An 18,213-nucleotide genomic window follows, 5' to 3' on the forward strand; every position below is an offset into this window, starting at 1 on the left:
AGGAGACCAGGGCACACTCTGCGCAGTGCCAGGGGAACATCAAGGCAGTAGCCCACAGCCTCAGCAATGGCACAAATGCACAACCCACAATTCCAGGAGTCCAGGGCACACTCACACTTTCCTGTTGCTGATGGACCAAGATGTCCTCCGCATGGCCTAATATCAGTAGCAGATGTCATACAGGACTAATACCACAAGTCTCAGGACCTACAAAGGATTCAAATTTGGTAGCAATGGTGTTTCTGCATATCCATGCACCTCAATGGACATTTGATGAAAAGAAGTAACGGCATCCCTGATGGACAAAAGAGACATAAGGCCTAGATAGTCCTGTGAGTAACAAGATACCAGAACTACTAAAGTAAATCCTTTACGTTACTGGAACAATTGTTGCTGGTGAGCTGGAGCTATGAAATTAGCCGTGATTAAGAAGAAATCAGCATCACTGAGTTGAATATTCTAGGAAGAGTTCCCTGAGAGCATAGAGAAGCTGTGTTTCAGAGGTTGCACATCATGTTGGCAGCAGGACTTGTTAACGTGTAAGCATCACCCAGGTCGTACTGGTTTTGAAGGCATGAAGAACACCTGAGGCTTGGCACTGTGCGAGGCCATTGGTGAAGGTACAGCCTCAGTAGCAGTTGAAGACCCAGGACTGAAAGGCTCAAGCAGAGAAATTAAGGCTTGGCACAAGGAAGAAAACCTATGAAAGGCTATCGGCGAAAGTGCAGCCCAGTTGCAGCGAGGAACCCTGGCATCTGGAGATAGCAGTACCATGGGAAGATCACCAAAAACAGTAGCAGCAATGGGAGCTGAGAAGACAAGCTGTGTTTGCTGTAGAGGGCAGATCCGGATAAATGACCTAAGCCCTTTGGAGGAGTCCCGAAGATCATGAGTGAATCCCAGATAACTGGACATTGAGTTATTTATACTGTTGGGAATTTTGTTTTGTTTGGTTCAGATTGTGATGGTGTCCTAGTTTTTCCCTCTTGAAGGAGGTATTTAATTTTATTTTGATTTTTAAAGGAGCACACAGATGAAATACTTGAACTATTAAAAGAGATTGATATCTTAAAGAGACTGAAATTTTAATGTGTTGAATTTGTAAAGACTGTGAAACTTTTAAAATTGTTTAAGGTTTGAATGTGAGATCTTGGGGATGAATAAGAAAGGAAGGTTTGTAGCTTAATAGTGATGTGTTTATGTGTCAAGATGACCAAGGGTAAGTTATACTTACTGATTTTGTGTGTCAGCTTGACAAAAGCTAGAGTCATCAGAGAGGACGGAGCCTCAGTTGAGGAAATGACTCCATGAGACCCAGCTATAAGGCATTTTCTCAATTAGTGATGAAAGGGGGAAGATCCAGCCCATTATGGTTGTTGCCATCCCTGGGATGATGGTCCAGGGTTCTATAAGAAAACAAACTGAGCAAGCCAGGGGAAGAATGCCAGTAAGCAGCTCCCCTCCACGGTTTCTGCATGAGCTCCTGCCTCCAGGTTCCAGCCCTGTTGGAGTTCCTGTCTTGACTTCCTTCAGTGATGAACAGCAATGTGGAAGTGTAAGGCAAATAAACCCTTTCTTCCCCAACTTACTTTTTGATCATAGTGTTTGGTTGCAGCAATGGAAACCCTAATTGAGACAGGGCTGGATAGAAAAACACAAAGATCAGGTATGAGGCAACAGCCCATTACTATCTCATACTTGATATTTCTTGGTATCCTTTTTCTACCAAGAAAATTAAAACACAACAACAAGATACAATTCCTCAATGGATGGATAAAACATATATGGCAGGAGTACTCCGCTATGGACTCAGAGATATGAAAAGCAATCCCTGAACTTAAGAAAAGGTTTGCTTTGCCCAAGCCCATGAAGAAAGCCTCCATTCACTAGAGTAAATACTCCCAACTCACAGACTGCTAACGAAGAGCCCCACTATGGTCATTCTCCAGTGATGATGCAGACACACTAAATGATTAATGTTGGGATGTCATCATGCCTGCTATTGCTCCCAGAGCTTTGAAATAATTCCCACAACACTGGGATATTCCCCAGAATAATACTGCCACTCATATGCATATTAAGATTTATTTATTTCATTTCCTGAGTGTGGTAATATTTTATTTGTGCACCCCAATAAAGCTTATCTGGGGATCAGAGAAAAAAGCCAGCCACTATATTAAACAGAGGTCAGGTAGTGGTAACACACACCTTTAATCCTAGCATTCAGGAGGCAGAGATTCATCCAGATCTCTGTGAGTTCAAGGCCACACTAGGAACAGAGTCAAGCATGGTGGCACATGCCTTTGATCCCAGGGCTAGTTAACCATATAAGTCTGGAGGTCTATACAGACAGAAAGGAAGTGATAAAGCTGGGCAGAGGGAGAAAGTAAGGTGGCAGGGTACAGAAAAGTATATAGGTGTGAGTATACAGGAAGTAGCTCGCTCTGGCGGCTGAGGAGTTGGTTAAGGTGAGGTTGGATGTGGCTTGTTCTGTTTCTCTGATCTTTCAGTAATCACCCCAACATCTGGCTCCGGGTTTTTTATTAATAAGATTATGTAGCAATTCGTGTTACACCTGAGTATGGATGGTTTTCTTGCATTTACATCAGTGCACCTCATGTGCACTTTGTGCACTAGAAAGCCAAATGATGGTTCTGTATACCGTGGAACTGGAGTCACAGACGGTTGTGAGCCACTCTGCACATGCTGTGGTCCTCTGAAAGAGAAGTCTGTGCTCTTAAACACTGAGCCATCTTTCTAACCCTTATTCACATTGTCCATTTAACAGAAATAAAGAGTAAAATCCACAAATATCTTACTCAGGAGTCTGCCAAATTTGGCCTCTAAACATGACCACTGAAAATGTTCTTCATATGAGAGAGACTGTTTTGACTAATCATAATCATTTTGTAAGTGACTGTCCTCCTATCTAAGTAACTTAAGTCTTCAGATGTTCCCAAGTGCCCCTGTGAAAAAGATTATCGTAGCTGGGCTTGTTGACCATTTAAACCCCACATGGAGGGATGGAAGAAGGCATGAAATTCTCAACCATTATGGGTCAGGCCAGAGAGAAAAATCTGCTGAGACTACCTGTTTCCCAAGGTTGTCTGATTTCCTTGGGCTAACGATTTCAGAAAGGAGAGCCTGCATGCCAGGGCTGAGTACAACAAGGTGCTTCAACTTCCTGATCCCAGGACCCTTTTATAAAGGTGTCAGGCAGCTTTCTTGTACTGCACGGCTTCCCTGCACAGCAAAAGCAGGTTCAGCTTGCTGTATGTGTTGTCTGTTGAGGTCAGACTTTGGTCTCTTTCCAGCTTTTTGTCTCCTGTACCCTAAAATCTAACACTAATGAAAATACTATTTTGCCTCTAAAGAAGTTCATCATGTAAAATGATTAATTACCGATTAAGTGCTCCTTCATTCAAGCTCTTCAACTTGGAGAAGCAGACTAGAGTAAAACAAACAAGAAACAATCCATCCCCTTCACAGGGCTCGCAAAGGGCGAGCTTGGGAGAGCTTTTCAAATATCCCAATTTTTGCCAAAGAACTGGTTAGTGAAAAAAGAAATCTAATTTAAAATTCTCTTCCTCTGTGAATGGGAATTTTGACCCACTCCTCTCCCATCATCATTTTTAAAAGGACAGAACACACACACACACACACACACACACACACACACACACACTGAAGAGTTTTTGCTTGGCGAATGTAGCCTAATACCAAAGCCTGTGTTGGCCATATGCCAGGCATAGCTTCGAGTTCAGTACTAAGCAAAACAAAAAAATCACAAAGGTGATGACAGGAAAACTCTAAAGCAGCACTGACATAGCTCTAAAGGAGACTACCAAGAGAGCACACCACCCACGACCCTCCACACCACTGCCTGGACACAGTGTCACCAACATGGCAGCTCTCCAAGCTCTGAAAAGGCACAGGTTCCAGGTGCTGTTTCATCACAGCAAGAAACTAGCCTGAGACACAGTCGTTTGTTTCCCTGGGACAGAACAGGTCTTGTGCACAGCTGCCTGCTTCGCCCACAATTCCGGTTCTGTGACAAGGAGGAAGCCATGTGGCATTCTCCAGTGCGCTCCTGTCTGCACAGTGCCAGGGGACATCAAAGCCACAGAGCCACAGCCCCTGCAATGTCACAACAACTCAGGATTCCAAGAGCGGTGGACAGTCTTTCCTGTTTCTGATGGATCAAGGTGTCCTCCCTACGGGCCTCACGTCAGTAGACGTGAATGTGGATGGAGCTGACACAACACACCTCGGCATCTACACTGGATTCAATCAAACCCGGTGGCAACGGTGAGGCTTTCTGAATATCCATGCACCTCAGTGGACATTTGATGAAGGGAAGTAACAGCATCCCTGATTAATGAAAGAGACATAGGCCTGGATATTCCTGATTGGAGGTCCTGAGGCCAAAACCAATAGAGTTGGGGTAGAAGGAATCCTGAGTTCTCTCCAGACACAGCAATGGGAACGACGGCCTTCTATGCAAACACAACAGTTTAACCTTACACTTAAACCTATCCATTTCCTTATTTGGTTGTGTGTTTCGTTTTTTGATTCAGAGCCTCTCTGTTATGGATCAGTGACTGGCCTGAAACACCCAATACAGACTAGGCTAGCCTGGAGCTCCCATCACCTGCCTCTGCCTCCAGAGTTCTGGGATAAAAGGTTTCATCTACCATGTCCTACTCAATGTGACCATTTTATAAAAAGAAAACTGAAATACCAAGAAGAGAATACAATTACTGAATGCATAGAAAAATGAAATGACATGGCAGCAATTTTCAACAAATTTTGAAAAGGCTTAAAATCAGACAAAGAAGTGTCTTGAAACCAAAACAGGAGTAATGTCTACATTCAAAAGTGGAAACATATTCACAAACCTCAATATCACATGGACACAATGTTGTAGCCAGAGTCCCCCAAAGACCACCAAGAGACCAAATCTGATGCAAAAGCAAAAAGTGTTTTTTATTTTGAGTTAACCCAGGCCTCTCCATCTGTCTGATGCAGCAGCAGAGCAGGAGAGACCCCGAGTAGCAAGGGGGTAGAATATTTATAGGAAGTAAAGCTAGTGGGGGGGGGTGTCTTGGTGTCTACACACTACATAGGAACAGACTCAGGATTGGTTTATGTGAGTGTCAGTCATGTTAGTAACTTTTAATTGTCTAGGGTAAGTTGGGAGTTACAGTTACCCATTTTTGGGCAGGCCTGGACAAGTCCCAGGCTTTGTCCTTGAGCTGTCATGGAGGCTGGCTGGGCTAGCATGTACTGACTGTGGGGACTGGCTCAGTGGCCCAAGTTCAGTGCATCCTATTTCCCTGTCCCTGCTGGCACAGACATCAGTGATTGTCTTTTGTTCATGGCCCTCCCAGAAACTGCTTGCTCAAGTCTCAGGAAACTGAAATTGAGGCCTGATCTCTGAGAGAAGACTGGGCAGCCTGCATTGGAGTCTGCTTGGTCCTTTCACACGGAAGTCCTTCTGTAGTGATGATGTAGAAACATTGAATTCAACTCTGGAGCTCGCCATGCCTTCTATTTATTGCTTCTTTTGCAAATAAAGTTATTTCAGCACCTTATATTCAAAGATGGACAATATTATCTACACTTACATTAAGGTATATTCGTATGGGTGAGGTGATCTGTGTGTGCAGGGTACGCATGTCTTCTAGGTTCTTGTGTATCCTTACAATGACTTGCACAGAAACACAAGCAGGAGGTTTGGAATAGCCTGAACTGTACGCCCTAGTGCCACTGTGGCTTGACAACTAGGTGAGGACAAAACGAGGGAGGGCGGGTAGAAGTGTTCAGTGACAGCTTTTATGGGCCATTAACTTAGTAGCCATCTCCAAGATCTAAAACTGGGATTTTCTAAAGGTGATCTTTAGGGTAAATGAAGCTTAGGTAGATTAAAGCTGCTAGTCTCTCAGCTGCCACTGTCTTTTATATATACATCCCTACAACCTCCTGCAATTTCTAATTTTTCTGTCTCAATTTTCCTGTGAGTGCTGTGGCTCCCACAAATTTATGCAGGTGCAGAAGGATGATTACTGATTACTGAAATATTTAGATATTCATGAATCAGCCAAAAAAATAAAAGCATCAGTAAAAACTGAAAAAGAAAACTCCAGTTCTGTACTTGAAGAATACTGAGAAGTACAAACCATAGAATATCCATAAATGAAGTTGACGGTGAGACTGTGTCAAGATTAAAAGTACTTGCCGCTCCTCCAAAGTACTGCCGTTTGCATCCTAGTACGATGCTCACTCAGCTTGCAACTGCTTCTAACTCCAGTTCCAGGGGATCCTGCACCCTCTTCTGACCTCAGGCACTTACATGCATGGGCACATACACACAAACACAACAGACACACAGAAACTATAAAACTTTGGGGAACAAAGTCTATACAAATGACATCCAGAAAATGGCTACTCACATGAATCTAATTACCAAGAAGGCTTTTCCACCATACTTATATAATATAAATAAAACTACTGTTCAGTGTGACACCTCTTATGAATGTTAAAATAACTAGAGTGGGAGAAGGCTTTTCCACAATGCTTACATGCATAAGTTGTCTCTCAGTGTGAATCCTTTCATGAGTGATATACCAACTGAAATTGGCAAAGGTTTCTTCACAATGTTTACATGTTTAAGGCTTCTCTCCAGTGTGAATTCTTTCATGAATGTTACGGTAACTGGCTTGGCTGAAGGCTTTCCCACAATGCTTACATGCATAAGGCTTCTCTCCAGTGTGAATTCTTTCATGAATGGTACGAGAACTGACTTGGGTGAAGGCTTTCCCACAATGCTTACATGTGTAAGGCTTCTGTGCGGTGTGAATTCTTTCATGAATGGTACAAGCGTTGGAATTGGTGAAGGCTTTATCACAGTGCTTACAGGCATAAGGTTTCTCTCCAGTGTGAATTCTTTCATGAATGTTGCAATAACTGGCTTGGGTGAAGGCTTTTCCACAATGCTTACATGAGTAAGGCTTCTCTCCAGTGTGAGTTCTTTCATGGGTGACAAGAGAACCCAAAATTGCAAAGGTTTTGTCACAGTGCTTACATGCATAGGGTTTCTCTCCAGTGTGACCCCTTTCATGAATGTTGCGATAACTGGAATGGCTGAATGCTTTCCCACAATGCTTACATGCGTAAGGCTTCTCTCCAGTGTGATTTCTTTCATGAGTGCTACATGAATTCAAAATGGCAAAGGTTTTGCCACAGTGCTTACAAGCATAAGGTTTCTCTCCACTGTGAATTCTTTCATGAATTCTACAGGAAGTTAGACTGGTGAAGGCTTTCCCACAATGCTTACAAGCATAAGGCTTCTCTCCAGTGTGAATCCTTTCATGAGTGCTACATGAACTCAAAATGGCAAAGGTTTTGCCACAGTGCTTACATGCATAAGGTTTCTCTCCACTGTGACTCTTTTCATGAATGTTACGATAACTGGATCGGGTAAAGGCTTTTCCACAATGCTTACATGTGTACAGCTTTTCTTCTCTGTGAGTTACTTTATGTTTCTCAAAACATGAAGCATATTTAAATGTTTTCCCACACTGCTTACAAATGTACCTTTTCTCTCCAATAGGACCTTTTTCAGGGTTGATAAGGTTACTGGGATCAATAAAGGCTTCTTCACTGTGCTTATGAACAAATGATTTCACTTCCGTGTGGATTCCATCATCTTTCGGGCTATCTGTATATCTCCTTAATAAGTTCTGATGGAATTTATCTCCACGTTGTATTCTCTTGTGAGGCTTATTAGAAGGGAGACTCCTAAAGGCTTCCTTACATTGCTGATTCTTGTAAGGTTTCTCTCTAGGAAAAGTTTCAAGTACCTGAAGAGATTCAGAATTACTGATATTTTCCCAATGTTTCTGATGTATAAAAGCTTCCTTACATTGAGGTTGCTTCCCTCTAGGTTGGACTCTGAGATACACATGTGAGAATGAATGGTCTATGATGTTTCTTACATGCCATAGGCTTTCATATCCTCTTATTATATGAGGCATGTATTCATTAATCTTATTCTTTGGAATTGGTTGACAGTTGTCATCACACCGAGTATCACATTCATATCCACAGTCTTTCTCAACCACCTGAGTTCTGCAAAAAATGAGAAGAGCATTACTGTAAACACGTGAGATAATGGAGGCTGGGTCATGTGGTCCACTACAACTTTACTATTAGAGAGGCAAAAGCAGAATGGCTCCAATGGTGAGGACAATATTACAACATGTAAAACCACTGTCACCTGTAAAGGAGTAAAGTGTTGACTATGCTTCATTAAGAACTATGAGGTGGAAGGATGGCGGTGGCCTTTAAATCTAGCACTGGGAGACAGAAGCAGGCAGACCTCTGTGAGTTCAAGGCCAGCCTAGTCTACAGAGCTAGTACCTGGACAGCTAGGGCTACAGAGAGAAACCCTGTCTCAAAATAAATAAATAAACAAGCAAGCAAATAAATAAATAAATAAATAAACAAACGAACAAAAATTATGAAGGAGCTATATCATAGTCTTGGAGATTCTTGCTCTTTCAGCAAACCAGAGTTTGACGGCCAGCATTCATGTGCAAGGCTCACAAGTTCCTATTATTCTTGATCTGAAGGATCTGCTGCCCTCCCCTGATCTTTTTGGCATAAGTGGTGTACAAAGCAAACATATGCGTACACATAAATAATTGATGAACATAAAAGGCATGATCATTCAGGGACAGGTTTTGGCATTAAGAGACAACCACAACAATCACATAAAGTTGTTGCATTTTGACATTCTAAATACTTAGCCTCTGTTGGTTAATTTGTTTTCAACTAGACCAACCTGGCATCATCTGATAATAAGGAACCTCAATTGAAAAAAGTGGCTTGCAAACATTGGGCTGTAAACTAGTCTGTGGGGGCATTCTCCCATTCCTGATCCACGCTATAGGGCTTAGCCCACGGTGGGAGGTGTGCATTTTATAAAACATATCCCTTAGTAATCCACGAGGAGCAAGCTAGTAAGCAGCCTTCCTCCATGGTCTCCCGTTCAGTTGCAGTCCCTGGGTTCCTGCCTTTTTGAGCTCCTCCCTTGCGTTCCCCTTGCTGGACTATAACATGGAAATGTAAGCCAAAATAAACCCCATTGCCCCCAAAGATGACTTTGGTCATGGTGTTTATCAGGAGCAGAGAGCACTGTCAAACAGAAGCTGGTTACCAGGTTCATGGGGTAGTGTTGTATCGGGTGTTCAGTTCACACAAGCTGTGGAAGAATCAGGATCACTCTTTTCAGCCACAGGGTGGTCAGCCTCTTTCGGACTGACTAATTGTAGCCTTGCAAAGAACTTTTTTATTGTTAAACAATTTACACCTTTAGCAAGTCAATTTCCACATACCAAAACTTCTTATCTGAAGTTCCCCAAAGAGGCAAGTGCCAAAGCAATTCCCAATCACAGGACATTTCAGTTTTCAGAGTCCTCCCACAACAGTTTTGCAAAAGGCTTTGAACCTTTAGGAAGCTCTCAGATAAAATTTACATACTTCAAACAGAAGGTAACGGACACAAAATGTAGCAGTCACAAAAGGCAAATCAAAGCCAGGTGCTAACACTCTGGAATCAAACCGCTGCAGAGCTCTGCAGGAACTCTCATTACAGCGTAGTACTGTGACAAAGCTGGCCAAGGTTGTTATGAGGACTATGAAAATGTCTGGAACCTTAGGCTAGAGGACCTTAGTCGTTAAGGCTCAGTGGATGTCATAGGACCTCAGAGGACAGGAATGCTGAGAACAATGTAAATGATGGAAGTCTGACTTCTATAGTTTTAGGGATGATGGAAAGTATCTCAAAGGCTCTACTGGGATAGTGATATTAAGAATCTGTGATTTCTGGTGTTATATCATGCTGTATATTGTGAGATTAAGATGATTTAGGGAGAAACAAACCATGAAAGGTTCTGGATTAATAGCGCGGGATTTGTGTGTAATGTAGACAAGAAGTCAAGTGTTTTGGTTAGTTTCCATCAACTTGACTCAAGCTAGTTCACACATCTGAGAAGAGGGAATACCAACAGGGAAAATGGCTTTATCAGATTGACATTTAGGCAGATCTGTTGAGACATTTTCCAATTAATGATTAATGTGGAATGGCCCAGCCCACTGTGGGTGGTGTCCCCCAAGAGAGATGGGCCAGGGTTGAAGAACGCAGAAGCTGAGTAAGGGATGAGGAACACACCAGTAAACAGCATTTCTCCATCACCTCTGCTCAGTTCCTGTTACCAGATTCCTGCCATGCTTGAGTTCCTGCCCTGGCTTCCCTTCATGTTGGGACTATGACAATGAAGAGTTGTTATCTGTCACAGCAAAAGAAAGCAAACAAAACACAGCACTTATGTTCAAAGCTGCAGAGAACATATAGAATGGAAAGTTTTTGTGTAATAAACCACTGGGACAGATCTTTCAGAAATTATTGGTCTGTTACATGATAGTGACAATCATGAATCACACAGATGAGATACACAAATATTGAATGATACAATTCCATGTTCCATTACAGGAATTTGTCCTTAGATTCAATTTGCACCAAGGTATATTTGGGTCATTTTGTAGTTTCTCAGGTGTCTTCTCACTCCCAAATTGTGGGGCCCACAAAGTCTTTCTAGTGAGATCTGAGCTTGCTTTACCCAGCAGGGCTGCACCAAGGAATGGCTTGACCACGTGCGTGGTTACCTGGTGTTTGGAAAGGTCTGCACTTGGCTGTGCTAGGTCTTTTGCCCTGCCCCTTCGCATTCCTATAAAAAGCTTTTAGAAGAGACAGAAGGGCCAGTAGATATTGATTCAGGCTCTCCCAAAGCTATCCTGTGTTTCTTTCTATCTGTCTCTTCTCCACACTATCTATCTAAAAGTTTCTTATCCCCCCTCTTCTCAGGAGTACCTGGGGAAAAGTGGGAGCTGGCCTCCCACAGATGGCACCAGAACATGGGACCCCAGCACAGGTTCAGGGATCCCCACAGAACAGGAATTTAACTAGGGACTTGGTGAAAGGAGAGTCGGGCCATCACAGGAGCAGGGGGGGAATGCCCGGTAATGAATGAAAAGTAAAGGCTGCGGTATTCTATTTTCAGGAGTGTATACATGAAACAAACAAAGCAGTGGAAAGAAAAGCCAAGAGAGAAGTTAGGCAGCGAGTATCTTTCCCTGTCTAGGTTTATTTCTCCCTCTCGCTCTGTCTTAATTTCTATCTATTAAAATTAAGTAAAAATATAGGGTTAGGTATAGGAATACTAGGTAAGAAAAAAAATAGGTAAGGTAGAATATAGGAATATAGTGTAGGAAAAAACTTAGGGTAAGGTAGAATATAGGAATATAGTGTAAGAAAAAACTTAGGGTAAGGTAGAAAAGCAACAAGACAAAGGAGCTGTGTTCTTGCGACTCTGAACACAGACTCCTGGGGAAGAACCAGAGTCATGAAAAAAAATGCTATGAGGAAAACAGGCAGAAAAATATTCCTGGGGAAGCTTTTGGCCTGTGGACAGCTTAGATCTGAGTCATGAGCTGCAGGGAGAGGCAGATAAGGGTCACACGAAACCCTCCGCTCCAGTGACGCTGGAAAAAAAAATGCTTGCAGATAAAATCGTACCATCAAAGCCAGTTCCTTCTTGGCCATGAAGCTGAATTTAAGGAACAGAAGTCTTGAGATGAGACGAGGGAGGAACTGAAGGGCTTGAAAAATCTCGTAATTTCTCTTACTCAAAAAATTGGAAGCTTTTTGGGTCTCATCTTCTTTCTGTAAGGGCAAAATTAGACCCACCTGGAGGGAACATCTATCCGAATGGGAAAGTCACCTGTACGGCCCTAGGAAAAAAAATCCCCCGGAACACTGCAAACCCTCACTCTTAGCGCTGTGTCTCCTCTTCTCACCAGCACTCGGGAAGCAACTAGCAGAGGCCAGAGAGCAAGCACCTCCGAATTTAAGTGCGTTCCAGGGACCCCAGGGTCCTTGCAGTCACCAGGCAGCGTCTCCAAGGGCGAACCGCCGCAGAGGCGGTGCAGGACCAGGGAAAAGCTGCTGGCATGGAGAAAGCAGTGGAGGCCTTGAAATCCTCCCTGCAACGAAGAGGGCAAGGGCTAAGCCCCTAGCAGTGCCTGCAATGGCAGCACGGGAAATGCTGAGGCAGAATTTGGCTGTGCAAATGAGGCAGAAGTGGGGACTCAAGCCGTACCCCCAGAACAAAAAGTGGCTAGCAGAGAGCCTGAGCAGCAACAGCAGCATCAAGAACTGCATCTTGGGGGAGGAGACAAGCGGGGACAGGTAGGAGCTCTAGCCTGGGGGGAAAAAAATCTCTAAAAAAGCTCTTGTTCTGGCCTGGCGATGGTAGCGCAAGCCTTTAATCCCAGCACTCGGGAGGCAGAGGCAGGGGGATCTCTTTGAGTTCGAGACCAGCCTAGTCCACAAAGTGAGCTCCAAGACAGGCTCCAAAGCTACACAGAGAAACCCTGTCTCAAAAAACAAACAAACAAACCAACAAGAGCTCTTATTTCAAGTACTCTCCTTGTTTTTTCACTGCCCGCTGAGGTGGGGGGGTGAGGTGAGGGGGGAAGCCCTGAGGGGCCATTTTTCCTGCTGGCACCAAGCGCCAGTCCTACGTGTGAGACCTGCTCTGGGAACAGTGCCGGGTGAAAAGTCTGATTAGGGAGGTACGTCTGTCAAACAGTAACGCAGGTGGACTAATTCAAGCTTAGGGAAGATGAAAAACCTCCCATACCAAATGTTAAATATAAATTCCTTTCTATTACATATAAATTACCCCAGATTTCTGCAGAGATCTTTGTAGTCCTCTTCAATATGTTCTTCTAGTCCTTTCTCTAGAAGTAAAACCAAATAATTCATTAGGAGATATTCAAGATTAAAGCACTCAATTCCCCACAGGTTCCATTCAAGAATTCAAATCACACCACTACACACATAAGCAGGACACAGCTGTTCTCTGACTGAATAAGCAACAGGAGCATGCTGTATTTTTTCACCTATGCAGATCAGGTTCAAGAAGGTTTCCATCATCACATCTCTGTAGAGCTTCTGTTGACTGGAATCCAACAAAGCCCACTCTCCTGAGGTGAACTTCACAGCCACATCCTCAAAGGTCACGGACTCCTAAAATAGTGCACATGTTACGATGGTTACTTTTCACTGACAGGCTGACAATACACAGAATCATCTAGGACAGAAGCTTGTAAAGGCACTTCCAAGTGATTGTGCAGATAAAGGTTAACCCAAAAACATCTCTGTGATGCCATCTTGATTACTTGGTATAATATAATAACATCCATTGTCTCAGTTACTTTTCTACTGCTGTGAAGAGATATCAGGATTGAGCAACAATTATAAAAAAAAATTTAATTGGGGGCTTGCTTATACGTTTAGAGGGTCAGTCAATTATTATGGTGGGAAGCAGACAGGCATGGAGCTGAAACAGTAGCTGAATGTATTACTCCTGGAAAAGGCAGCTGGCAAAGAGACAGACAAGGTGCCTGGAATGGACTTTTAAAACCTCAAAGACCACCCCCATGACACACCTCCTACTTCAAGGCCACACCTAATACTTTCCAATGAGTTCCACTACAGGTGGACTAAGGTTTCAAACACATGAGCCTACAGGAGTCAGCCATATCCAACACCACACACACAGACACACACACACACACGCGCACGCACGCACGCACGCACGCATGCACGCACACGCACGCGCGTCTACTTGAGATGCAGCATGTTGTAAACAGTATAGGGATTGCATTAATGGAAGGAGGGAGCTGAGACACAGACAACTACACATCACTCTATTCCTGATTGTGTGCGATTGACCAGTCGCTTCATAGTCATGCATTTTATGGATTTGACCTTCAATTGTGAGAGGAAATAAACTCTGCCTTAAGGTCCTATTCTCAGAGTCATTTATGGCAGCCAGATAAAAAGCCTGATACAAGAAATAGATTTTTTTAAAAAATGGAACCTTGTTGTAAGTAAAACTAACAAGGTTCTCTGTTGGCATTTTGAACATGTTTTGGAAGAAATGTGGAGGAACTGGCAAGAAAATTCTCTTTAGACAAGAAAAAGTCTAGAATGCACTGAATGCAAAGCTGAATGAATCATTCTGGTAGATGCTTTAAGGACAAAAACACTGAAAGAAATGCCTACACAAGAGACATGGATCAGAAGTTGTAGAGGGAACAAGGACTTTGTCCAGAACTAGAATAAGGGCTATTCCTGAGATATTAGAGTGAAGAATATAACTTCATTCTACCCTACATCAGACAACTTGAAATGAACTTCAATGTACAGATTGTGGAATAATTTGGTAGAGGAAAAGAATGTGAGAAAGCTAAAATTTTAAGCAAGAACTGCTGTAATTGATAACAAGATTAATATGAAGCATTGGGACAATAGTGAAGCAGGAAACACAGGAAAACCTCAGCATCCTGGAACTCTACTTGGCTTGGGCTCTGCACACAGCCCTCTCTGAACAATGAACCTAGCAACATGTGGGTATTTTTCTTAGAAAAATTATCTTTAGTGGGCTGTATCTATATCTCCTTTAAAAAGAACAACAAGTTAGTTCCTTTAGCAAATGCCTTAGTAACTCCTTATTGTATTCAAATACCTTCTGGAAACCATTTTGGACATATGGAAAATTGGCTGATTCTCAGTGAAGTAGTTTGAGGTGCATGCGCAATAAGGCAAACTGTTGTCAAAATGAATGTTTAAGAACAATCTTTCTTCTTCCGATTTTTACAATTCTTTTTCTCCTAAATAATTGGGCCTGCACAGTTCTAAAATCAGATCTCTATGACAAACGTCATGTGTAGTTAGCAAGGCTGACAAAACGTAATCCTGTCTGTCAAAATACTGAACCTTGTGTGCATGCTGTGCCCCTTAGCAACCAAATCCTCTTTCTTTCAAAGCCCCCCAAGATAACTGACCCCTTGTGTACCCTCACTCCTGCTGACATGTTTCATTGCATATTTCTGTCCTGTAGTATGCCTTTGCTTTGAGTAAAGTTACTCTTCTCTAAACAGGAATACCCTGCCCAGACCCCAATAACCAATTATGAACTGGGCAAACAGTCACAGAGAGGGAAGTAAACCAAGTCTCCTCTCTCATTACTAGAAATTTCCCTAAACACTTTCTGACCCATTTCCATTGTGACATTTATGTTCTCAATGGCGCACCAAATAATCAGTCCATGTCCTACAATACAGGTTGGTGGAGGACACACCATCTCTGCTACATTGTTCACCAGGAATGGATAAGAAATCAATAGAAAAGACAAGAAAAGTGGACTAGTAGGTGACTCTGCCAATTCACAAACAATGTAGGACTCCTCAGTTTCAATCTAGTGAAAGACCCTGCTTATAGCAGGCTTTTACTTAGCATAAGAAACGCCATTCTGCGAGGCAAGTACCAGAAAAACAGGGCGTCCTTGGCCTAACTGCAAAATGTACGTTTAGATAAACCACTTGGCATAAACCATAATCAGCCAGCTGCAAAAGCCTGGGACCAAGGAAACACCCGCCCTGGGAGAGTAACCATTGAGTCAAAATAAGATATCTCTGGTTGGCCACTTGGCCTTGGGGAATAAACAGTTGGGCTGGGAAAGTACACCCAAGGCCAAGTCAGCCACACACATCAAATTTCCGAAAATTAAAAATATGTCCCCAAGTTCACCCTGGCCTTCTTTGAATCAACCAATGGGAACCCTGTAACTATGCTTCTCGCTTCTGTAACCGTGCCTCTGCCCCTGGGATCCTATAAAAAGTCCCCTTTACCCAAGGAGGGTGCGCAAGTCCTCCGAGAGACTTGGTCGCCCCGGGTACCTGTGTATCTGAATAAACCCTCTTGCTGTTTGCATCTGATCCGTGGTTTCGGTGTGTTCCTTGGACTTGGGGTCTCTCCTGAGGGAAGATCTCCTCCGGGGGTCTTTCACTAGGACAAGTTCTCTGGCCTAAGTCTCCAGCCACACAGAATTCATGAGAAGTGTTTACTTTTTCTTTCTCCCTTTCACTTTCGTTTTCTTCCTGTGTCAATTAGAACAACTTCAGTTGGAAACAACTGATTTCTTATTGACTTAATCCTACATCAGTTACATGAATAATAATTGCCTATGTTAAAAATGAACATTGTAGGTTTATAGAAGGTTGATGAACAAAGACACAAAGGAAAAAAGAGAAGGAACTGAGAAGGAACCCAGTTTCCCCAAAAATAGTCTACAATGCACCTATAAAATTTTAAAATCTAGGGACTGGAGAGATGGGAGATGGTTCAGTGGTTAAGAGCACTGGCTGCTCTTCCAGAGGACCCAGGTTCAATTCCCAGTACCCACATAGCAGCTCACAACTTTCTATAACTCCAATTTCAGGGGAATCTGACACTTTTACACAATGCACATAAAATAAATTTAAATAAATTATTTAAAAGAAACATTTTTTAAGTTCCAAACACTTTGGATCCTGTCAGTTAAAAATTTGGGCAGAATGGGATTGGTCCTCAAGAAGGCCACCCCTAGCTAAGAATGTATGGGCAACTGACAGCTTTATGGAGATGGAGAGTCATTCTTCCTCAGAAACGTCATCACTAGTAGGTTGTCCACACACACCCTCTGGATGGCCACACACATTGGGATAACACTAACTGAACTCAGTGGGTTATAAAACAAAATGAAACAAGTAAAACAAAAGCACACAAATAAAGGTGTGCTGGATTATAGGGGCTAGATACGATAAAATACATCACTTATAGAGAGGAAATTCCCAATAATAAACATATTAGTTTGTTGGCCTTTTCATAAGCTACTTGAGGCATGTGAGTGGCCATGCCCCACCCCTAGAACCTCCACAGCTTAGGCTCTGCCCACAGAACACTCTAACTACCATAAAGACCAGACCCAGCCCAGCCACACACAGGCAGCCAAGTTCTGCTCTACAGAGTAAAAAGCCCAAGTGAAAACCCACCAATTCCCACCCTGGAAATCTCCACTCTGGAAAATCTGCACCTAAGAAATCCTATTTAAACCCTGCCTTTTACTCAGTTCTCTGCTGTTTCTCACCCAAGCAGAGGCAGCCACCCTACTGGGTCTTGCCTTGCAATAAATCTGTTGTGTAGTTTGTTGTGAGGGGTGACTTTGTGGTATTCCTTGGCTCCTGACTTACCTAGCCAGGTAACCCAAGCACACAAAGTCAAATGCTGTCTTTTTCTCCTGTCTATGGATTCGATCTTTAGCCTCTTAGCTATCTGTTTCACAGCTTGACTGAGTGTCCACAGAGAGCATGGAGAAGGATGGTGCTATGAGATCTGTGGGGAGGTGGGATGGGTACAGGCACAGTAGCAGGCATGTGATGTGCAAGTAGAGTGGGGATACACTAGGATTGAAAAGACAAAACAAGCATGGGAAAGGGAAGAGAGGAGGAGTTTTGAGAATCAAGGTTCAGCAAGGTTGAGGATCAGCCTTAGTTATAAAGTGATTTCCAGGCAGGTACACAAGTGTCCCTGTCTAAAAAAAAAGAATGCATAAGGCAGAGGAGGGTGATCTCTGAGGGCATGGTTAGCCTGGGAAACACTGGGAATTCCAAGGTTACACAGGGAAACCTTGTCACCAGAACTAAAAAAAAAAAAAAAACAAAAAAAAACAAAGAAATGATAATACATTATATATTAAATATAAAATTGCAGTAAAGTAGAAATCAAAGAAACCCTACACACAAGTGTTATAAATATATAATAAATGTAGGATACTCTCAAGTCCATTACAAAGCACCATCCCACAAGCACAGCAAGGTCTGTGTTGAGACAAGTTCATGGCTAAGACTCACACAAGAGTTTGGGGGGTCGCAAAGAAGCAGCTTCACCAGGACAGAAGAGTGGGGACACATGGCTCAAGTCTGCCTGCAGAGTGCACACTTCAAATGAACTTGGGCATAGGCACTATTGTGACAGACTCCAGCTCTACTGGACTGCACAGCACCAGGGAAAAATCCAGCCGTTGTCACCACATACCTCCAAAGCAGCCAGTGTCTCAAATGCCATGTTAGGTCTCACACTCTGGACAAATGGCTCAGGTGTCCATTAACATATTAAAGAGAAAGCTGGCTGCCAATCCACCTGTTACAGACTCCACCTGACCGGCATACCCCGCCCCTATTCTAAACTCCCCAACCCAGTGA

General features: G+C 43.1%; 1 protein-coding gene across 1 annotated transcript; it reads right to left on the reverse strand.

Annotated features, from left to right (window-relative positions):
• Positions 1-6,068: 6,068 nt before the first annotated feature.
• LOC131900419 (zinc finger protein OZF-like) lies at positions 6,069-18,076 on the reverse strand. Its single transcript, XM_059251639.1, has 4 exons — positions 18,047-18,076; positions 13,027-13,153; positions 12,807-12,864; positions 6,069-8,130 (listed from the first exon to the last, which is right to left on the reverse strand). The coding sequence occupies exons 1-4, from the start codon at positions 18,074-18,076 to the stop codon at positions 6,669-6,671; spliced, it is 1,677 nt and encodes a 558-aa protein (XP_059107622.1). The 3' UTR covers positions 6,069-6,668.
• Positions 18,077-18,213: the final 137 nt, after the last annotated feature.

Source organism: Peromyscus eremicus, unplaced genomic scaffold, assembly GCF_949786415.1.
Source record: "Peromyscus eremicus unplaced genomic scaffold, PerEre_H2_v1 PerEre#2#chr22_unloc_1, whole genome shotgun sequence".
In the NCBI taxonomy this organism is placed as follows: Eukaryota; Metazoa; Chordata; class Mammalia; order Rodentia; family Cricetidae; genus Peromyscus; species Peromyscus eremicus.